Raw genomic sequence first — 23,404 nt, forward strand, 5'->3', positions numbered from 1 at the left:
CCTTATTAAAGCCGAAACAACGCGGAGAGCCTCTGCAGCGCGGTTCAATTCAGAAACGGTCAATCTGAAGAGATAATTGAACACCTTTTAACATGCGTTTTATACGCTCACTTTAATTTGCTGCATGAATGAGCACCCCTGCTGTGCTTAAGTGTGTGTTGCCTTCAAGTCTAAGAGCTGCCACGAAAGCTTAGTTTGAGTCCAAAGAAAATAAAAGAAAGAAGTCGCAGGAGCTTAAAGTTTGATGTTAATAAGCAGAAAAGATTAAATGCCAGTGCAATGCTCAGGCTGAGGGTCAATTCTGCTGTGTGACTAAAGGTCAAAGAGCAGAGACGTCACATGACTGCCTAGAAGATCTCTGCCTCGACAACCGGCTCTGCAAACGAGCTGAATTGAATTTCCTGGCCTCACTGATTTGATATAGCTCAAAGGGAAGTCCTGTCTCATGGTGAATCTGCGTGCCTGTCGGCGCAGGGGGAAAAGTTTCTCTTTCCTCTTTGCCTCACATTGTAGAGTTTGTGCTGGCGAGGATTAGGTGGTCTTCAGCTTCACTGTTGGTGTTTTCGCAGGAGGCTTTTGTTCATGAGTGGCTGGGCTGAGAGGCGGTATTACTGTCATACCAAAGTGTCTGGATTTATTTGTCAGAGGTGAGTGAATTCCACCACGACAGCCGGCACGTCCAAAAAGGGGCAGGGGACGGCGCTGTCGGCTGACCAAAACAATTGGACGGCCAGTTTTATTGGTCGGCCAAATGCTGCACAGAGCTGCCAAACGTGTCAGGTCAAGGTTTATTGTAGCCCAGCATCACAAAGCATGGCTCAGAGGGCTGCACATAAAATCAGCAAAACACACAAAACTCGTAAAAAGTCACAAGAGCTGTATCCACAGTTTAACATACACAACCTTGTATGTGACCTAGGAATGTGTTGATAGCTGAAGTTTAGTATTGAGTCTGATGTGAAAAGATGTGTTTTTGAGTGTATTTTGAAAATGTCGACTGAGCTGACATCTTCAGTTTTGGTGGAGAGGCGATTCCAGAGGAAGAGGCTTGGGAAGTTTACTGACTGATGTTTTATTTATAAATCTTTCATTAATAGTTAGGAGAGCTGCATTTCGACATCTTAGCAGTAATATGAGGAGACACTAAAAGTTGTTTGTTTGGTGTAATGTGTCCAATTTGTGGGGCGATGATCATTATATTATTATTGTTTTTTCTACGACAGCCCAGCTGTCTTCAATTCTCTTGTTGCTTCAGAAGGAAACAGAGAATCAATATGGTTCTAAGTGTTCATGTGTGATCATTTTTTCCATACCATCAGACAGAAAACATGACACTTTTCTTTTGCCATTTGTCTTTTTCTCTTTTAAATCAGGCCTTTGTGTCAACTCCCTACTTGCATCTGTGTATTGATACTAAAAAAATGCATAGTGAAAGCAAAGACTTAAAAGTGTGTTTTTTGTTTGTTTGTTTGTTTTTTGTTTTTTGTTTTTTTTTTCAGAGCAAAAAACAGGAAAACTATGGCTGGACATGCAAACATGTTGGACCAATTTTCAATCAGTTTGATACATTTTCTTTTAAACCAAACACGAGACAGAAGTCTGGTGAATCAAATATCTGATGCCTCTGGTTTTTGCATTTCAGCGATGTACTCCCTCAGAGATCTCCTCACAAAATGTTAATGTGGAGATGACACCAGTTGTCCACATCTAAAGGAATGTCTGGCAGATCCTCCTGTCAAGCAAACTGGCGTGATGCTTTCTTCTCTCTCTTTTTTGCTGGAAAAGCACTTTTCACGTTTTAAGAGAAACCCGCTTCCTGAGTGGACGGAGCTGACTCCAACGTTTCTTTCTCCTCGCTTCCTTTTTATAATGTCCTTTTTGTGAATGTCACTTTACAAAGTTCACAGCAAAAAGTATCAAGACGAAAAAAGAAAAAAAAAACAGTAGCAAATCAAATCCATCCAGGCTGATAGGGAGAGAGAGCTCAGAATTCTATGAGGCCCGGGTCTTTATCACAGAGATATGGAAGAATATGCAGTCGCCTTTCAGACTGTAAAGGATTAGCGAAGATCAGCAACGGGACGCATTACATCTCTATCTTTCTCCTGTGACTCATCAGGCCTCGAGGCTGATGATCCTTTAAATATCTGCAGGTTATCTGTAATTTTAGGAGTCACTGTGTTTTTTTTTTTTTGGCCTGCTGGGGATCATTTCAGGTCACTTCATCCGTCTCTGCCTCTGTGGTCACAGAGCGTGGTGTAGTTCCCACCTTCTCCACAGGGGGGCGGGCTTTGAGCACAGTTGAGGTGCTTGTGTGTCAATGCGGCTCTTGCCTCTTCGGTCCAGCACGTTATCGGAGATCGTCCGTGTGTCATTTTTAATCCCTCAGGCTAAAAATACACCTTGACTTTGAGGCGAACGGGATGTTATAACATCACAGAGCAGTATTTTTTGTATGTATTTACAGCCATTATTTTGTGTTGTCAAACTGGAATCTGTCTGTCTTTTAATGTCTAAATGTAACTCTCACCAAACAGTAGTTTAAATCATCCAGTCAGACCAGTTTTCAGCATTCAAACATGGAAAGCCTCCACTGCTCTCACATGATTTGGATTTCAAGTTCACTGAGAGTTCTCTAATTTCACTGTTCTGACTTTAAAACATTGAATTGAAGAGAATAACAAAGAAGGCAATACTTATCTAAATTATCATTGTAGATCTACAAAAAAAAATCCCTATGAGCTTTTTCTACAGAGTAATGTATTTTGGAACAATTTACAAGGAGAATAAGGATTAGCAAGTGAAGAAACTTCAAAATGAATGTATTCCATTACTCTCTGTTAGAGCCGCAAGGGATTACTAGTGATCAAGGTGTCTTCTCATTCTCCCTTCCCTCCATTCTCTCTTTTCAAGTGGTCCGAGTATTTTCCCCAAATCCTTCCACCTTACGGCTGGCATGAGCCCACTTCATCATCATCATCGTCATCATCATTAAACATCTTCCTCTCCCTCTCCGCCCCACTGACAGCCCACATTCATCTGAAACTCTTAACGTATCCCGTGTCTCATTCCTCCCACACCTCACTCCCTCTTCGTTCGACTTTATCTTCCGCAGGCCCTGTGCTTCAGCGGTTGCAGGATATCTGTCGGGCTGTCTCCCCGATCTCTCAAGGTTACCTACACTATGAGGTTGTAACTGATACTTTCTCATTGTCTGAGCTCAACAGGACAGAAGTGTCATAGACGGAGTGAATCAATGAGCGGAACAGAGGGTTTTGTTTCAGCTCAGTCTTTAGATGTCGGTGGTGGAAACAGGTTGTGTTTTCTTGTGGTGCGTCGTTCGATATTAAGTTGATTTTCTTCCGGACTGTGTGTGTATCCGTCTGTCTCTTGTTTACTCATCGGTCAGTATGCACGTTAACAACCTACCCTTCTCATCTGTGTACCTAGGAGGCTCACTTCACCCTGTAGACTCTATAATCTAGCATCCTCACAAACACAGTGTGTGTATATCTCCACCATCCCCCCCCCTCCTTCCCTCCCTCCTTATCATCCAGGGCACCGGCGCGTCGCTAAATGGAGTCGGAGCAGCTGTACCACAGAGGCTACTGCAGGAACAGCTACAACAGCATCGCCAGCGCCAGCAGCGACGAGGAGCTGCTGGATGGAGCCGGCGTCATCATGGACTTCCACACCACCGAGGATGACAACCTGCTGGATGGGGACGCTGCCTCCCCAGGTAGGGAGTAAGGGGACACCTCCGAATCCTTCCTTTTGATACCCCCCCCCCCCCCATGGCCCAGGCTCTGACGAAACAACCTCGACCCTCACTCTCCAGTCCTTGAAATCTCAGTGAGCTTCCCATCGCGCTGCAAGTCAAAAACTGAGTTGGTCCTTCTGGCTCGGTGGCCAGACAGGCCAGTTTTTTCGCTGCTCTGCTTATGAGTCACCCCGCTGCTGATGTCAAGACACATCAAGTGTGTCCATCCACTGTGTGCCATCTGCCCCCTCATCATCTCCATCCACACCCATCAGCTGCTCTGCATAACGTCCTGTCACACCCTACAGACACCTGCTCATGTTTCAGGCTGAAGCAGCCTCACAAATGGTTATAAAACTATGAACTGATATTTGAATGATAGCGAAATATGGCAGAGGATAACCACAGTCACTTCTTTGTAGACTGCTGGTAACGAAATGATCCGAGCTCAGAGGGCAACTTATCTACTTTTTCCTAAGAAAGTACTTCCTAAATGCTGACCAAATACCTCAATATTGATTTTATGACAGCATATTAACTCTATGAGATTACTGATACATTATCATTAGACTTCTTTGGATTATTTTTTATTTTTTGCAAAACTCGCTTTACAAAATCTTTGCCTATTTTTGATCTCTATGTATAAATCTCTTGCTTTTATTCCCTTATTTATACATCCGTTCGCAATTTGATCTACTTACATATCAATTTGACCATTCCTGACGTCCTACCTATCCGTCTTTGTATCGTCCAGTTAAAAATCAATCAATTCATAGCTCTGAAACCATTTGTAAGGCTCCTTCAGGACACATGTTTGCTGTCGATCATTTTGTAAAGCGTGTTAGTTTTTTCCCTGCACATCTTACCTAGAACCCATCTTGACTTTGCATGGTTTCATGTTTTTTTGCCTGCGTCTCCATCCTGTTTATTGTGCTCCCCTGTTCCCTTGACCTGATCACCTGTTTTTAACGTCCTCGCTTCCTGTTTCCCGCAATTTGTGATTTGGTCTGGCTGCCACTTTTTTCTGTGTGCTTTGGCCCTGCTCGTTGTTCCTCCTCTGTCTTTGTCTCTTGGCTTACGTGGATTGGTCTTTCCTGTTAGGTAGCAATGAAAAGATGGGTGGTAGTAATAATACAGACACGTGGCAGTGCCGCTGTTTTTTTTTGTGTGTGTGTGTTCATATATGCGTCATCGGCTGGCTAAATATAGAAGAGCTTAGGCGGAGCGTGCTGTACCTGTGAGGCAGTGATTTTAGCATATTAAAAAAAAAAGATTGTCTTGTGCAATTTTCAAAGAGTGTGTGGTACCGTTGTGTTTTCTGCTGAGTTGCTTGATGAGTTATGATCTTTACTGCATCCACAGTCACACTGATCTCTGCCATGCTTCTTGTTTATCCGGCTGCTACGCTACAATTATAGCCATACCTGTCATTCCAGCACAGTCACCTGTTCCTCATTCATTCAGGAGCTCGGTGGCACTCCGACTGATGTATCTGGTGTCCCGCCAACATCTGATCTGCTGCATCCGGTTTGTTCTACCTCGTCTGAGTAAATATATGCTGATTCCTCTCTTGCTTCCCCCTTTTTCTTCAGTCCTGACTTGCAGCTGATCAAACAGCGAACATGCACATGCTGAGGGGCCATGTCGGAGACGTCGGCTGAGCTTGGTTCTTCAAATATGGATTGCTTGTGTTTAATAAGAATGTATGATTGTGTGTGAAAGAAGCGCAAACTAGTGTGTTTATATATGGGATCAAGACACTAAGTTCTGTTTAAAGGCTGTTTGTCCATATAATTGTATAAGCAGGATTAGCTGCCTGATATTTAAAGTTTTTGGGTTGTGGACGAGTTGAAAGCTAACTCATTACTTGTAGAAACCACAGACTTTCCTCTGCTGTCACATGATTTACTTTTATCTGTAATCTCCCTTTTCTGTGGTTCAACTTTCTTCAGTCTCATAACCGCTGTCCTTGTTTTGCAGTGAATAGGCTGCAGCAAGAATTGCTTTGTTGCCTTTGTGTCTTTCTTCTGGTTACAGTCATGTGGTACCTGGATGGTTGGCACAAGACTGGTTTATTTCTGTTAATGTGAAGATCTAATGCTCTTAAGCTAAAAGCCAGTTCGCTCTGGTGTGCGGAGTCGCTGTGTACATGTCGAAGCTCCCAATTCTGTGGGAGGTTGTAACGATCCTCGAAGGAGAGGCATAAAAAGCAACAAGACTGTTTCTAAGGTTACAGTGTGCACTAACGATCTACTAGAGAACATTGTGAATCTTTCACACTTTGAGTGACAAGTCATCTAAACATGTAAAATTGAAAATTGACTTGAGTTGTTAGCATTCGTGCTTGCTTTGTAGTAACACTACTCACAAAAGCAGTGATCGATTGAGAATAGAAATATTATACAAGTCTAATTTTTTTTTTTTTTGCATCTATAGATGTCTCATAGTGGAGTAAAGCGTAGCGTGGCGGTACAACAAGAGTCTAGACTCAGCTCATTCATTATTGAAAAAGAGACTGTGGGTGACCAGGATATTCAGTAGGACACACTAAGATGACTTAACTGTATGGGAGGCCGTGTACAGCGCAGCCATATGCAGACAGAAGACGGAGTCTACATAGCAGAGCTGCAGTATTCGTTCAGGAAGTATTGTCATTAGGTAGTCGTGTTTGTAAAGGACCCATAATATGCACATTTTTAGGTATTTATTTATTTATTTATTTTCCTCGTGCTGTCACCTTCTGCAGCACCTCTTTTCACCCTCTGATCGTTCTGTTTTCTCCTGTCTCTTTAAGGCCCCTTTCCCGTAAAGCGTGTTCTGCTTTGATTGGTCGGCTCTCACAGGCCTGAGCAGGCACCTCCCACCATGTATCCTCACAAGCGCTGCTGGTGTTTTTGCAACCACTGTTGCGATGAAGGCGGGGAATGGATAGTTGTGACATCACAAACTTACAGAAGCTCGGCGGCTCGTTGAAGGCGCCGCTTCTGAGTACGTGCTGTGTCTGATGTCGTCGAGGTTGTGTTTATGTTCTCTTTGTGTGTTTATTATGTAAGAGGGATTGGCTTACTTCAGTGTCTCCAGTCACTCCCTCTTATTCTTTGACTCTGAAACTGGACCTCTGGGCAGTTAACTAGGAAAGGTGAATGGATGGGGTTACCCTAACCTGCCGCCTGTACCGTCACTCCTGCTATGATCAGAGAGCGAGCTTCACTGAAATGTTGTCAAACGCACAACAACATTTAACTAACACTGTTATTAGGACATCTGATAACCAATATTTATTAACAGGCTGTGATAAAAGCTAGCAATCATTTGTAGCTACTATTTAAATTGTCTTCTGCATTTTGGACCTTATTGTTGTCTGCTACTGTACTTACCTGCACTCCACCTGGCATTCTTGTCAAGTCTTGATATGTGTGTGACACCCAGACTTGGAGCAACATTCCCATGTACCAGTTTGGCTGCCAGCAGCCGGTAATGCTGCGGCGTGAGCAAGTATTTCAGGAAATCTCAGTGCAAGTGCCCTTCCTTGAAGTTGCTGTGGTGCCTCTCTTTGCCTCCCTGTGCTATTTTTACGTATAGTTATGAGTGGGTGGGTTCATAGGAAGCCTGTAAATCCCTCCTCCGGGCTGAGACTGCGGTGTGAGAAAGGGGGCTGGCTCACTCTGAAGCCCTGTGGAGAATCTTGCTGAAACTTTTTGTTTGCTCAGCAGACGCTAAGGAGATAAATAGAGCAGTGGTTCGGAAAGCGCGGCTCCTTGAACTGAAAAGGATTTACTCTGTTTTCTCTCAACTCACTGGATTCCGTTGACTGGGGAGATTTTTTTCAAACAGCACGTTGTTGTTCGGCTGCTTTGACGTCCCGACTGGGACTCGTTGAGCAGGGAGGTGACAAAGTATGGCTGAAATCAGGTGTCAGGGGCCCTGCTGAGAGGTAAGACAGAGATCTCCGGAATGAAAGACTGCTTTGTATTTTAGAGGGATGACAAAATTACAGCGTGTGAAATGTCAGGGTCCCATTGTTGAGACCTGAAGGACATGACATTAGCTGCATTGTTTCGTATAATAACACATGATCACACCAGGTTTACAAAACACCTTCCGCCCTGAAATACAGAGACTGTGTAGTCCCGCTTACCCACGAAAATCTACCTCAGTTCAGAACGGCGTAGAGAGTTTAGTGATAGTAAGGGTTCCCTCTATGTTAGATCAGTTTGGTCTGTTTTGCATTATGTCACAGATGTTATGAGTCGTCCAGATGTTATCTCAGGTTTCATATCCTCTCCGTAGAGTTAGGACTGGAAGTTGAGCAATGCTGTGTCAGACGCTGGACCCACGTTTTGCTCGTTCTCTCCTCCACTGCCCAGTTTTCTTTTTCTCTTTGCATGCTGAAGCCGTGGATTGTGTTCTGAAATAACAAGGCAAATTGGGAAATAACTCCCATGAGCATAAAGTTTTGTCTTGTTTGTGTGATTACAAAGCTTCCATTCATTTCATCTCTGAATAGGCAGAGCGATTTGGATTTGAATGGCAAAACTCTGCTTGTTGTTGTCTCCTTTATCAATGATGCAACTACAGACGGATGAATCTGAAATTTGGTGGAATATAACAAAGTTTTATCAAATACTTGTACAAGTACACATTTGATGTACTTGCACTTTACTTGGGGGTTTTTCTTTTTATGACATTTCCCTGACACTGAAAACATTAACTTTTTCTCAACACTACATTTATCTTACAGCTTTAGTTTCTAGTTGCGTCACAGTAAGATGTTAGCACACAAACCATATGAAGAATTTGTTAAAAAAGATGTTCTGTAATAAATAAACTACCCTACAGTAAACAAGTACTGAAGTACTGAAAAGATTGATAGAAAATAAATTGGCAGATATTTTGAGATTTTTCCAAAATATATTTAATGGCTTCAGCTACACAAAGTTGAGGATTTTCTTCTTCTTGGAGTAGATTCTGAGTTAATGTGAAACTCGCGCCAAAATGCAACCTAGGTTTTTTTTTTTTGTGAGTCAGACATTAGTGTAAAAGCATAATTACAACAAAGAGGCACCGTTAAGATTTACCATATTTTCTCATATTCTCAGTGCATGGAGCACTTTCACGCTAGCATCAGAATCTCTATTTTAACACTAAGAAGGCTTGACACAACATGAAACTTTGCTCGTAGTATCACCAGGGTCTCGACACATGACCATGAGCATTGAGAACATTGTTTGTGTACACAGAATTCACTAAAAGAGAGTTTTTCTAACAACTCACCTTACAGTAGCTAAGTCATCCCAGTCGTCATGGCAGCCGAGAAGTATCGATCCCCGAAATGCGACGTAACTTTGAGGAGAGAAAAAAAGCCTCAGTTGCAGTTTCCAAGAGTTTCACTTTAATGAATTAATCCTGAGGTGTGGTTTGATGGTTGGTGAAGAGGTTGCTTTGGGTTCATTTTCATCAACTTTTAAGGCGTCAGACATTATTTCCGGGAACCAAACAAGCAGTTGATTCATGGAGGAAATCATCAGCACATTAATCTACAATGAAAAATAAGAATTGGTTGCTGTTGAAAAAACATAAAAATCCGCTCCATCTCAATAGACTGCAACAGCAAAAATGTCATTATCATATAATATGTAATACTATAATAGCCACAGTGGACAAGTGCTGTTTTATATGTACACGTTCCTGATTATACTTACATACTTGAACAAAAATAGAATTATCAATGTGGGACCTTTACTAACAGAGTGTTTTCACAGTATGATGTCAGTACTTTTACTTGTACTACATCCACTACTGTCAAGCTTTTCAAATTTCAATATATCTTTACTGCAACCCCCCTACACTTGTTCAGAATGGATTATTCCTTTTCAGAGCGCACCCTCACACACACACCCACCCCTGTGACCCGGTGCCATGGTCTCTCCCATATAGGCAGGGCTCACTGATCTCCCCTAGCAACCAAGCAGGCTAGGCTGACCGGACTGGTGTGATCGTCTTTCCCTTTGAGTGTGTGTGTGTGTGTGTGTGTGTGTGTGTGTGTGGGTGATGACATCATCAGCTCTAACAGTCAGCTGCTGCAGTGGAGAGAGAGAAAGAAAAGGGAGGGGGGAGGGACACACACACACACAAACAGAGAGAGACACACACACTCTCTCTCTCACACACTCACACAGCCTCGCTCGTCTTCCTCTGGTAAACATGGCAGCGACTGAAACACGCACAGCGAGTGGTGCGTAGAGAAGCCTAGCTTAGCTTTTAGCCTAGCCTCGTCTCAGCTGTCAACATGGAGGAGGAGGACGCAGCGGCCGACCCCTATTTGCCCTACGACGGGGGAGGGGACACCATCCCCCTGCAGGAGATCCCTAAAAGAGGTACGCCACGTCCCCTCTTCTGTTCTTCCTTCTACCCCTTCCCTCCTGATTCCCTCCATTCCAAGCGCTGCTGAGATGACAGAGGCCATCCACCTCCACCTCCACTTCCTCCACCTCCTCCTCCTCCTTCTCGTACAGTGAGTTCATGCAGCCATATGGCAGGCAGACACAGGTTAAACAAACGCTGCCTCATGTGCTGTTGGTGCGAAAATAATGGAGTGCCGGTGTGGATCAGAGGCTGCCATTACTCTGCCGTGCTGCATGTTCTGTTGGGAGCAAAACAGCTCATTTCACCTCTCAGCTCCGTTGATGATTAACCATCTGTGTGTGTGTGTGTGTGTGTACGTCAGCCAGAGATAATGAGATAAAGAAGGGGGTTGATTTAGTGTGAAGGCTTGTGTCAGGGCCTGTAAGCAGCGGCGGCTAACATCACAGGCATCCATTTTAAATTCACCACACAGAGGTACAGTCGGGGCTTAAGCTGTGACACATGTGAGCTGGACGGTCACAGGTCCGTGTGAAGCGTTTCACAATGTCCCTGCAGTGCGAGGACACCTGTTGGCCACATTCAGGACGTCACAGCACATCGCGTCACACATAACGGGGCTCCTCGGTGGCGGGGGGGGTCACGCAGTCAAATGGTGCCAAATTATCACTTATTTCCCTGCAACAAATGTGACTTCTTGTGCTGTATCCTTGTTGTCTCTCCTGTGTCGCCTGAAGGGAGTTTTTCCTTTCAGCCGTGCGAGTGTGTTCACTTGTTCCTCTAGGCCTCGTTAGATTATTACGGTGAGCGAGCAGAGACAAAAGGCCCCTGGTGAGTTTGGGACAGATCGGCTGCTGCTGCTGCCTGCGTCCACATTTTTGCGGAGGGACTTCCCTACATCCAAGCTTTTATTTCCGCTCCTTGCAGACGCACACACATTCATGGTGTTCAGACCAGATTGTGATCCGCTCCCTTCTTGATTTTGACCACGCTGAACCGACTTTGGTTGTGTTATCTCCCAGCAGCTATCCCCCTCATGGCTTCCGAAATGGAATCCGGATAATTTCCTGTTTTAATAACCTTTGAAACTACACATGCAAAACAACATACACTGAACAGGAATGTAGGCTATAAGGACATTCACCTAAAAGCCCCTAGGCCTTGTCTCGACTATCTGTAACCTCCATGTCATAAGTAAACACACAGAGTAAAGTTAGGTAAAGTTGGTTATCTTTTGGCCTTTCTCGTGGGACTGCAGGGATTCCACCAGTCTGGTCATCAGGCCGGCTCTTCAGGTGTTAAGGAGGCCAGTTTACGACGCCGATCACATGACGGCTGAGCAGACTAACCCCCTGCTCCAACCTGGCTGACCCTGGGTTTCCTAGCCCGCCGCCTCTAAACCTCTCTGATCAGATTTGCTCAACAGTAGTAGTAAGGCTAATATAAGGGTTATGCGGTGGTGGTTGTAGGACTGAACAAGCAGTTTCTCTGATGGTAGTTTCCCACCTCGCCATTGCTGATGGTGGTATTGACAGTTAGCAAGCTTCTGTGTGTGCACTGATGTGGCTCTGAGCCCTGACGCAGGCAGATGAGAATCGCTGTGTCACCGTTCTTACGCACAGGGGAAAGAAGCTGAAGCCTTGTTGTCTGCGTGCCCCGCTGAACTGCTAGAGCGCGATGCTGCCGACGTGCTCGTATGCAATCCCCGTCAGGTTGTGTTGCAGTGGTGTCACCCTCGCTTGGATCAACAGTCCTGACGGGTGCCAGTAGTGCAGCAGCATCAGGAGGCGCTCTGCTGATTTATCTCATCAGCCAAGTCCCTCGGTTCTTGCTGGAAGTTGAAAACATTCTCTTCTAATTAAGCCACATCCTTTCTGTTCTTACTGGAGAGATGGATGTTTTGCAGTAGTCACTGCAGTGAAGAGCTGCAGTCTTGTATCTGTGCTGCACTGACTTCAGAGACTCATACTGCTGGGTTGTTGACATTTAGAGTTTTATCTCCATGTGAATCTTTTTATATATTTAGCATTTTTGTATTCTCTTAATGGATCCGTCCTGCATTTCTAGCACATATTTTACTTGTTATGAAATGTGCACTTCTGGTTCTTGTTTCTTGATTGTTGGTTTATTTTCTTCTCATGCATCAACATCAGATAACTTAATGTCAGATTGCGATTTGTTCAGCGTAGTTCAGCAAAAACATCGCCATAGTCGGAGCATATCATCGAGCTACTGAATCGCTTGCTCGTCAAAGACCTACCAGTCCAAATTAATCTCCAAGTTTATTCTGGAAACACTGGATTTGTTTTGGCTCTCTTTGTCCTGACTCAGAACTCATGCCGACTTGGAACAGGTTGTCTTTAAAGACCCTGCTAGCAGCTGGATGCACAAGGTCATAACGCTGTGGAGAGAAATCCTCCCTAACTTCAGTAAGCGGTTCTTTGTACTAGAACAGCAAAGTGTTGGTGCCACTCTGGAACAAGTATTTCTGGCTGAGAAACGGTTCTTTGGCTGTCGTGACACAAAGACCTGATTCCAGGGAACGCTCTGGCTCCGAACAGGAACCTGAACCACCTTGGTTGACAAGGGGTACACTTGTTCTTACGGTGCAGATGTGCATTGAATATACATGTGGAAACCTCTTTTAAAACGGTCAATTAGAAAGTCACCCCACCCGGAGCACATATCCTTTTCTTTGTTTCAGAGGTCATATGTCAGACCTCTGTATTGACCGCTTTTGTTGAGTCAGCAGTTGAGTCATTGTCATCCAAACTCCCCTTTACTTAAACACACCTTATCCTTGTCAATCCAGACCGTAGTCGTCATTCTGAAATCAAAATGGAGAATGATGATATCGGTCTCCGTGCCAACCCCGACACTCTCACTGCTGCTGACTCTGCAACAGCTCACACACTCACTTCCCCTTTTCCCCGTCTCTCTACCCGACATGCATCAGCTGGTCAGATGAAAGCTACACTTGACCATCTTGTTCCTGCTTCTTAGAGAAATTCTCAGCAAAAGGGGAGGTATTTCTCTTCTCCCACGTCCCATCAAACATCAAAGGCAGTGATATGAGTTAATAAGCTGCTCTTTCAAAAGCTCTGTCGTGGCCCACATCAGCAGTGTGGGAACTCTTTGTAAAGCAAGCTTCATCTGCTGCTTATTTCTCCAGACTGAGATGTATGTCATTTGATACAAGGCATCATCTCATTTAAACCTCCTGTGTACTTCATTTGTTGTATGTTAATAGATGCACGGAAAGGATGCAGATGCAGCGATGCCACTTTCTGATCTGTTCTATGGCCCTGGTTAGAGCCATCAAGGGGATTCGTTTTAATGTTTGATGCAGATTACTGAGGTTTAACGGCCATGAATGAGTCCTTGTTTGATGGTCATGACCCTGCACCAGTCGGAGATTAAAAATGTTGTGGGGAAATCTGTATTGTGGACTGGAATGTGTACGTTTGCTGTTCAAATGCCTCGATATTGACCGCGGTAAGTCGATCGATTGGCACCACGCTCACCCTGCAGTCACACCATTGTCTTTAGCCGTGTAAGAGCCAATCAATGAGGCATGTTGAGGTTACTTTTGTTTCCCATTGTTAAAGACCAAGAAAATGTATCTGATACTAAAGTTGAAGTAGTTCTTGAAGATGAACCTGTAAGTAAATAAAAGCTCTTCTGTGACAGCAAACCGAATTTGAAAAGACATTTGATGACTTCATGTTGGGCTTTGGGGATCGCAGACATTTTCCAATATTTTCTCACATGATAGACCAAACAACTAATCAATTAATCATTACCAGGAACATCCTCTGCTTTCCCCCTGTGCAGCAACATGACACTTGGTGTATCACAACATTCGTGTAGCCTCAGCTTTCTATCTGAAAGTGTGATGGATGAAACATTTGTCAAAGCAAGAAAAGGCCTTGCGTAAGGGCTGCAGCTTGAGGTATTTGTCACTAGTTTCATGAGTCATCGAATAATAGTCTACAAAAAATGCCAAAAAAGTGACGTTTTGAAATTCATTTTCACTCATAAGTGTCAAAGAAAATGGGCAAATCCTCACATTTAAGAAGCTAGAACCAGCAAAGTGACATTTTGGCTCAAAAATGACTGCAGTGGTTAATCGATTATCAAAATAGTTGACCAACATTTTGTTACGACAGACCAATCGATTATTCAACTAATCATAGCAGCTTTACTTTGCATTGTGCCTCTATCTGGCTTTAAGGAATCTAATTTGTAGTAGTGTTTTTTTTTTTTTTTCATGCTCTGGTGGTTGAAGTCATCACCCTGCAGCAGTGATACCACACCCAGCCTGCAGCACCCCAGTGCTTTTTGGCTCACTGTTAAGTTACTCTTGTTTTTAAGATTACGCACCTGCCCAGGTATTTCTGTCACAGAAGCTAAAGGTGCTAACTGCCCTTTGACTGGACTAGCCTGCCACAGTCTCTTTTGATGAAGTGCTTTTAACCACGTCAGACTGTGTGCTACCTGTGTTCACTGCTTTCTTCCGTGAATGAATGTGACATTGCTGAATGCGCACAGACAGGAGAAACAAGTTGTACTTGTACGCGTGCCCAATCATTCTGTAATAGTACATATTAGTCTTTGTTCTTCTGACCTCTTATAGAGAAAATGTAGCTGATTCTCTCAGCCTCCCTTTTGTCTGTGTTTCACAATGTGCTGCCTTTGTGCTTTTCGCCGATGGAGAAGAAGTCTCACATATTTGTGTCGTCACAAGCAGGAGGATTAGGCTCAGCTTTTGTGACGATCTCAAGCGTGTGAGGACGGGCTCTCCCTGAGTTATCATACACACTTTGTGCCAGATTAAAGATGTGACACAGCTTTATACCTCTCACGATGGCCCTTTAAATACAGGGAGTCGACTCACTGAATCACAACAAGATTTTTGATCCCATCCTTGACTCATGTATAATATGAAATATAAGATTTTACTTTCTTTTATGTAAGAAATGTTGCATCATGCAGCCAACTCCGCCAGGGGAAGCCAAACGGCCGCCATGCAAATCCTGTGATATTTCCAGATAAGACGCAGAGAGAATTAGCCCGTCGGCTGCTTCTCCTCGCTTCGAGTCTTCCTGTCTCTCCTTTTTATGTTGAGTCTCCTCATCCAGACAGAACCGATCAGACCCAATCAGTAGCATTTAGTGTCTCAAGCTGAACTGTAATCTTCTTCTTACAGTATCAGCACAATCTTCTAAAAGTCAGGAGACAGTGTTTGCTCTGTATTTTTGTTTTTTGTTTTTTGTTTTTTTACAGTCACTCATAGTCATAGTCATGTTGAAGTCCTTACTGAGCTGACCGGACATGGTAATTGGGCCTATAGACAACCGCATTGTCTCGCAGGCTGTATGCTGATACAATCAGAGCAGCGCCAGTGAGACCGCCAGACGTCCAATTAGTTAAAGTTTTTTTTTTTATGCTTTAAAAGACGGAGGGTTTTAATGACTCCGAGAAAAGGCCAACAAAGCATCTGCTGAAGGTTTTAAAGATATAATTAAAACGTAATTGACTTCATCTTGTGCAGAAATGGAGCTTTTGGTAAAAGTTGCTGATTGACTTTGTTGTTCGAAATGTAAAACATAAGACTGCCTGCAGATAGACACATCCACCTACACACACACACACACACACACACACACACACACACACACACACAGTGATCTGCAGCTCAGACCTGCAAGGTTTTTTTTTTTTCCGCTCAGTGTTTGCTGCGTTTCTCACTGTGCCGTTAGATCTCAGTGGTGACTGTTTCAGCTCTGCAGTGTTTCTGATGAGGCGGATAATCGGGGAGCTCTAATATGCTGCAGCAACAAGCAGCATCACTCAGATAGATCTCTTTACCTTAAATCAGTGTTTATTGAATCAGACTGTTTACTAAACGTAGATTGTGCTTAATGCTTTTAACCGTTCCTGTACTGGTAACATTTTCTATTTTAAGAAATGTGTGGAATCGCAGTAGTTCTGTAATATATAGATCTGAACACTCATGACTTTCTCTTTCTTTCTCCAGGGTCTAATTACGCCATGTCTAACGGGGGCGGGGCACCCAGCAGCACCACCCACCTGTTGGACTTCCTAGAGGAGCCCATCCCTGGTGTGGGGACCTACGATGACTTCCACACCATCGACTGGGTCCGCGAGAAGTGCAAGGACCGTGAGAGGCACCGGAAGGTGAGGGGACTAAAGCAACAATGCAACCTTGAACCTGCAAGGTCTCGGTATACTTCAAACGAGCCGCAGACGTAGTGTTGAGCTGCCAGTTTGCTGAATCAGAACTTCTTGTTGGATGGTCACCTTCAGTTGTCGTCAAGTGTCATGCAACAGGTTGAATAAACCGCTGCTTTTTTAGCATCACACAACCTTAGACAACTCAACAAGTGCCTCTGTAGCATACTGAGCCCTTTAGCTTTCTGGCAAGTGGAGTGTCAAGTCACAACTTCTTACCAGCAGTGTCTGGTTTTTAGAAAGAGAAAAGACACATGGCTTTAATACCTTTCAAATACAGTTATCACCAGCCAAAATGTATGTCTCCGATTCCAAGTCAAGTCTCAAGAAACTTATTTTCTTTCACGTCAAGTTTCAAGTCATCAAAACCCAAGTTCACATCTCTCAGATAGAGCACAGATATAGTTGTGCTACGAGGTTCAAACTGATAGTCACCTCTCAATGTTTCAGCCTATTTCCAGTTCATACAGCTTTTGACATTAGCTTGTATCAGCAAGAAATCCTCTGCTGCAGAGGAAGTGATGTGTCCCTGCGCTTCCTGTGAATCGCACAAAAGAAGAACTGCATCGTTTGGATCAGCAGTTTTAGCTTGAGTGGCTCAACAGAAAAGGAAAATAACAAAAACCTAGTGAACCTACAGAAGACGATATTTTATCTCCTGTAAATACAAGGAAAAATAATTGAATATCAAAACTAGTGGCAGAAAAAATTAAGTGGATGTTTTCGCCACAAAATGATGGTTATTCGAGCAAGTCACTACTAAATATAGTCTCTTTTTGAACAGTTGAAGACCAAGATGGTCAAGTATGAACTTGCTCAGTATAGAAATCTCCCTAACCCCCGAATTAACTGTCAGCCTTCTGTCCTACATCTTGATACAACCTCACTCTGTCAACACTTTTATCCAAATATTGACACAACTCTTCCGCCCTCTTACCAGAAGTGGTTTATTGCCGGACTACTAGAAAAGATACCTCTGAGAATTGCTTCATTTGTTTGATTTGTGTGTTGCTTGAATTCTTTGGCAAACACTGTTTTTACGACCTGGTCTTGAAATATTGTAACAAACTAGTTTGTTGGAGCAGCGGCGGCAGGAATCCATCCATGGTGGAGTAGATAACCGAATGACTGCTTATCCCTGTGGAGTAGTTATAAACCTTTGACCTACTTGCGCTGCTGCCAGTATAAGTCACATATACTTAGTTTCCTGTCTTGTACATGTAAGTAATTTAGCTTGTGTTCCATGTGTGTTTATAGATAAACAGTAAGAAAAAGGAGTCGGCATGGGAGTTCACAAAGAGCCTGTACGACGCCTGGTCCGGGTGGCTGGTGGTGACGCTCACCGGCTTGGCATCAGGTAACACACGTCACACACGCGTACAATACAAACACACTCACACGGCCGTTATCTCCTCCGCTGGTGACTCTCACATGCTTCGCCTCGAGCAGCTCACGCTCTGTCTTTTCTCTTGGTCTCTCTCGCTCACATTTAACATCTCGCTCACAAACACAAACAGAAGCACTTTGTCTCTCCTGCAAGAGCCTTGGCAGTCCTCAGAGCAGCATCATATGCACAAATGATGATGATATCTAAATGACCGTGAAGAGAGAGATAACATACAGGCCTTTTGTAATCCCCTGTGAGCACCAGTTAGTCAAGAGAGCTTTCTCTTTTTTCCTAATAGGAAAGCTTCTCTTTAGATCCAGGTCACAGGAAGGGGGAATAGTGCCACCCTCTAACGGGACTCTGGTACTGATGAACATTGTTTTCCTTAATCAGACCATAACTGTGTTGCCATCAACGTAATTGTCTGCGCACCTTTAGATATTGCATTAGAAAAAGTTGATGTTTTTTATGTTGCCTTTTTTCGAAAAAGAGTAAATGCCCTCAATGAGACATGACTCATCAGCTGTTTACGTTCCAAGATTATCTTTAAATATGCAGGAAGTAGCAGTAGATGAAGTCTCTCCATTCAGATCTGAAGTAACCCTGCACAAATTAATACAGAAACAGACAAATGTCTTATTTCCTTCATGTTTTCTATCATTATTCCATTATTCTCTTTTGCCAAATTTCAATTTCCAAAATACATTTGGATGGAAACGCAGTTTATGACACAGGTGATAAAGGCTCATCTGATATTTTAGTCTTAAATTTCAAATTAACAATTGAAGACAACCACTTATTTTACTACCTATTAATTTGAGGTGTGTCTGCCTTCTTATGGTGCGATTTCTACCAGAGAATAACGCTCCTGCCAGGAGTACATACATTTTAGGGAGCTGCAGATGGAAGAGCCAGTTCAAAGGTTACATTTTGAAACACCCACTTTTACGGACTTGTGCCTACCTTGCTGTTCTAAATTGACAACGGTTAAACATAACTAGCATGCTAACTGCCTCTGCCTCTTTTTTTCTTTTTTCCTTGCCTTCACCTCTCTTCGCCCCTCGTTTCCTTCCTCGTTCCCTCCTCCCGCCAGGTGCTTTGGCTGGCCTGATTGACATTGCTGCTGATTGGATGAACGACCTGAAGGAGGGCGTGTGTCTGAGCGCCATGTGGTTCAACCACGAGCAGTGCTGCTGGACGTCCAATGAGACCACGTTCGCTGAGCGGGACAAGTGTCCGCAGTGGAAGAGCTGGGCTGAGCTAATACTGGGGCAGGCCGAGGTAGACTAACACATGCCAGGGATGTTGGCAACCGCAGCAACATTTTTCTGTGCCATGATAGCAGGAATTACCGTATATATGCAAGAGAGACCCGGGCCTTTATTTGACTTCAGTATATGTTTATTTTATATTTTAACCTCGTTATTTTCCTGATTTGCTCGTCTTTGCTGCTAATGCAACCTGTTATCGCCTGCGATAACAAAACTGATTGAAAACTCAAACAGGCACCAATAAAAGTGGTGACTCTGGTGTAATCGGTGTGTTGTACAGGTGTTGTACCGATGTAAATGGGAAAAACAAATCTGTGTTTTATCAGGCCTTTATTTGAATAACAGCTTTTTTCATATAATAAATGCAAACAAACAGTGAACTAATTATATCAGGAATTGGAGAATGTAATGATAAAAAAGTTGTACATTGTGTCCAAATGTTGCCTTGGTGGAAGGGACAGTGTTAACATAGAAATACTAATCAGAACTAGAAGTAATGTCTGGACATCTTCAGAGTTTAGCTTGTGGGACGCATGTAGTCTGTAGAGGTTCAACAGACTGCTGGTGCTATGAGAAGTTACATGAATATGAACATTTTCCATGTGCATCAGTAGATTAGACTCTTATCTTTTCTGTCACTGCGATCATTTTTGAAAAAAAATCATAATTTAAAGCTGCTACAAGGAACATACATTTTTTTGTTGGGGACAAATGGAACAAAGGCAGCTTAGTTCAAATAAGTTGGCTGACTTAGAGAAAAGGTCAGGAGAAGGTTTGAAACTCATTAGAGGAAGAATATGTGAAAGATGATGTAACATCCATACGTACATCCATTATCTGTTTGATTTTTGGTACAGGTGAGTTTATTCTCACTCCTGCTCTCCTCTTCCTCACCTCTCTGCAGGGGCCGGGCTCATACATCATGAACTACTTCATGTACATCTACTGGGCTCTGTCCTTCGCCTTCCTGGCCGTCTGTCTGGTCAAGGTGTTTGCTCCTTACGCCTGCGGCTCGGGGATCCCCGAGGTGAGGAAAATGTCGCTTTTGCATACAGTATGTGGCTTAGTTATCTCTCCTTGGTTGGTGCAACAAAGTCTTTGCTGCATGAAAGCCAACTCTCAGCTCTCGGATGTTTGGAGTTTCCCCACAATGATTCAAGCAGCGCCATTTTTTTCATTCAAGAGCTTTTTGATAGATAATCATTTGGTTGAAGATTCCTGGCAGGCGTGTTTTTGTTCAGTCACTGATCCTTAAGTAATTTTTTGCCACAGAACAAATCAGTTATAATCAAACTAATGAGGTTAGCAGGTTATCTCTTCATGTCTTTTCTGTCTCTGTACGAGCTCCTTCACCCTGGAACAGCCGAGAGATAGAACAGAACATCAATAGTCTCTCTAATTTTCTCACGTCTGATCAATTTGCTCTGGGCGTGAGAATCTCGAAGCAGCAGCACATGAAACAGAACGCCTATAAATCTCCTGCAGCTGCCTCTTAACGCTCCATGAAAGTGGTCGGATGAGTTACGCGCACTCTGTGTGGTCACGCTTCTGGGGATTCCCTTTAATGTCTTGAAGTGGCTTAAAATTGTTAATTCAGTGGGCAGCAGAGAGACGTGACAGGTTCAGCCGTGCTGTGGAAAAAAGCCATTTTGAGGTGAGCTTTCAAAAAAAAGTCCCTTTTTTTGTTGCCATGGGAACAAGAGTGCTGGAGCCGCAATGCTGAGCCAAGTGTGTGGTCGATGGTGACTTTGAGCAGGAGGTAGATATGCAGCTTAAGCAAAACCTGAATGAATATACTTAAGGAAATCAAAAAGGCAGCTTCAAATTGTTCACTATTTTCTACACATTTCATGGACTTAACAATTAACAAATAAGGTCCTTTTAGACGGCAAATGAACATGGAGCTATTGACGCTAGAGCTCCATAGCTCTTTTAGGCTTATTTAAACGTAGCAAACTAACAGCTGACCTTGTGAAGAGTAGATTTAAAGGCACTTGACTTGGACTTGTTATGCCAAACCACAATAATCAAGGTCAAGAATGAACCCTCAAGCTTAACACAAATTACTACCTTACACGGAAGCCACAGTCTTAGTTTCTGGACTCCTCTTGACGCACTATAACGCTTCACCTGGACCAGGCTACTTTAACTTGATTTTCTGTTTAATCTTCTTCCCTCTGTAGATCAAGACCATCCTGAGCGGGTTCATCATCCGGGGCTACCTAGGCAAGTGGACCCTGATGATCAAGACCATCACTCTGGTGCTGGCTGTGGCGTCCGGCCTCAGCCTGGGGAAGGAGGGCCCCCTGGTCCACGTGGCCTGCTGCTGTGGGAACATCTTCTCCTACCTCTTCCCCAAGTACAGCAAGAACGAGGCCAAGAAACGAGAGGTGAGGGAGAAGAAGTCAAACAGAAAATGGTATTGTTATGATATCCAGCTGTGTTCAAGAGTCAGCTGAGGTGCGTTTGTTTTGTCCCCTCAGGTTCTCTCCGCTGCGTCTGCGGCCGGAGTGTCTGTTGCTTTCGGAGCCCCGATCGGAGGAGTTCTCTTCAGCTTGGAGGAGGTGCAGCACACGTCTTTATAGACAAATACACTAACCAGGAACGACTTTTGACCACAGCTAATCGTGCAAACTCTCCTCTCCCTTCTCCAGGTGAGCTATTACTTCCCTCTGAAGACACTCTGGCGCTCCTTCTTCGCCGCCCTGGTGGCCGCCTTTGTCCTGCGCTCCATCAACCCATTTGGTAACAGCCGCCTGGTGCTGTTCTACGTGGAGTACCACACGCCGTGGTACCTGTTTGAGCTCATCCCTTTCATCCTGCTGGGAGTCTTCGGAGGCCTCTGGGGAGCGTTCTTCATTCGAGCCAACATCGCTTGGTGCCGGCGGCGCAAGTCAACACGCTTCGGTAAGCACTTTGACTTGAACTTTGGATATGTCAGCCGGTGCAGGTGTGTTGAAAGGCGAAGGTGAAGAGCTCTCTTGAAGTTAGCCTCTTTAATGTTCAAAGCAAAGATGAAACTACTCAGCACATTGGCACGTCTTTGGCAGACAGCTGTTAGTCACACTTTCAATGGCAAGAGAGACAATTTTGGATTTAAAACAACAGTTTGAACATTTAAACAGGTTTTTGTTGCTCTCTTGCTGATCTCCACATGGCTGGTATGAAGCTTCGGCAGTCTGATTTAGTCAAGTGAATATCGTCCAAACTTCCTGTCTTCCTGTCATGAAATCACTTCTTTTTGTTTGCCTGTTTGCATGTCACTGAAGATATAATAGAGTGAAATGTGTACAAAAACACAAACTTTTTAAGATGTTCAGTTGATTTGTCTAATTTAGACAACTGAAGCCTCATATAAGCTTCAGATAAACTACAAAACTAGTCGAACCATGCCATGTCGATTTGAGTTTCCATTATCGGTTTAAACAAGATGAGTCCTGTTGCCATAATTGTTGTGGCTGAATCATTAAAATGCAGATGGGTATTTGACTCAATTGTCCCCCTTTTTTCAGGCAAGTACCCTGTGTTGGAGGTGATCTTGGTGGCAGCCATCACAGCTGTGTTTGCTTTCCCGAACCCGTACACGCGTCAGAACACCAGCGAGCTCATAAAGGAGCTGTTCACTGACTGCGGCCCGCTGGAGTCCTCACAGCTCTGCCAGTACCGCAGCCAGATGAACGGCAGCAAGGCATTCAGCGACAACCCCAACAGGCCGGCAGGGCCCGGCGTCTATGCCGCCATGTGGCAACTCTGTCTGGCACTCTTCTTCAAAATCATCATGACCATATTCACCTTTGGACTCAAGGTGGGTGTTTTATCCTCATAAGGCGGCTTTATTTCAACCTACATGTCCCCATCAAAACCAAACAATCTGTTGCTTTTCGTCCTCAGGTACCGTCGGGTTTGTTCATCCCCAGCATGGCCATCGGGGCGATCGCAGGGCGAATTGTTGGTATCGCCATGGAGCAGCTCGCCTACTATCACCACGACTGGTTCTTGTTCAAGGAGTGGTGCGAGGTGGGAGCTGACTGCATCACTCCAGGGCTGTACGCTATGGTGGGGGCCGCGGCGTGTCTGGGTGAGTCAGCAGATACAGAAATTATGCCGATGCTTGTTTATTCAGTGCCAAAGGGTGGGCGAGATGATGTATAGTGTGAGACAATAAAAATGTATTAACCTCATATATTTTGATCATTCTTTACATTCCTGTCTTTTAATATCTGGCAATTCTGCTACCTCGCAATATTTGATTTACATGACTTGTTTTAGCACAAGTCCTATCAGGTTGTTTAATCAATAAGGCATCTCTCAAGTGATCCTCTCTTAATATGCCACGATTGCATTGTGACTTGATGAAAAGAGAACCAA

At 44.0% G+C, this 23,404-nt stretch overlaps 1 protein-coding gene across 8 annotated transcripts in view; it reads left to right on the forward strand.

Annotated features, from left to right (window-relative positions):
* The window catches only part of clcn3 (chloride channel 3), a 36,832-nt gene that overhangs the window by 3,398 nt on the left and 10,030 nt on the right, over window positions 1-23,404 (forward strand). For 4 of the 8 annotated variants that reach the window (XM_037112953.1, XM_037112957.1, XM_037112958.1 and 1 more), the window contains exons 2-11: window positions 3,558-3,739; window positions 16,164-16,324; window positions 17,636-17,735; window positions 18,859-19,046; window positions 19,941-20,063; window positions 21,220-21,426; window positions 21,520-21,600; window positions 21,691-21,943; window positions 22,549-22,841; window positions 22,928-23,114. In XM_037112953.1, coding sequence (XP_036968848.1) covers window positions 3,577-3,739; window positions 16,164-16,324; window positions 17,636-17,735; window positions 18,859-19,046; window positions 19,941-20,063; window positions 21,220-21,426; window positions 21,520-21,600; window positions 21,691-21,943; window positions 22,549-22,841; window positions 22,928-23,114 — 1,756 coding nt within the window. In that variant the 5' untranslated portion in view covers window positions 3,558-3,576. Of the gene's footprint in view, window positions 1-3,557; window positions 3,740-7,426; window positions 7,695-9,900; window positions 10,138-16,163; window positions 16,325-17,635; window positions 17,736-18,858; window positions 19,047-19,940; window positions 20,064-21,219; window positions 21,427-21,519; window positions 21,601-21,690; window positions 21,944-22,548; window positions 22,842-22,927; window positions 23,115-23,404 lie in introns of those variants that run through there. The other 4 variants (XM_037112956.1, XM_037112954.1, XM_037112960.1 and 1 more) reach the window with 4 other exon arrangements.

The sequence above is a fragment of the Acanthopagrus latus genome, chromosome 10 (genome assembly GCF_904848185.1).
Source record: "Acanthopagrus latus isolate v.2019 chromosome 10, fAcaLat1.1, whole genome shotgun sequence".
NCBI lineage: Eukaryota > Metazoa > Chordata > Actinopteri > Spariformes > Sparidae > Acanthopagrus > Acanthopagrus latus.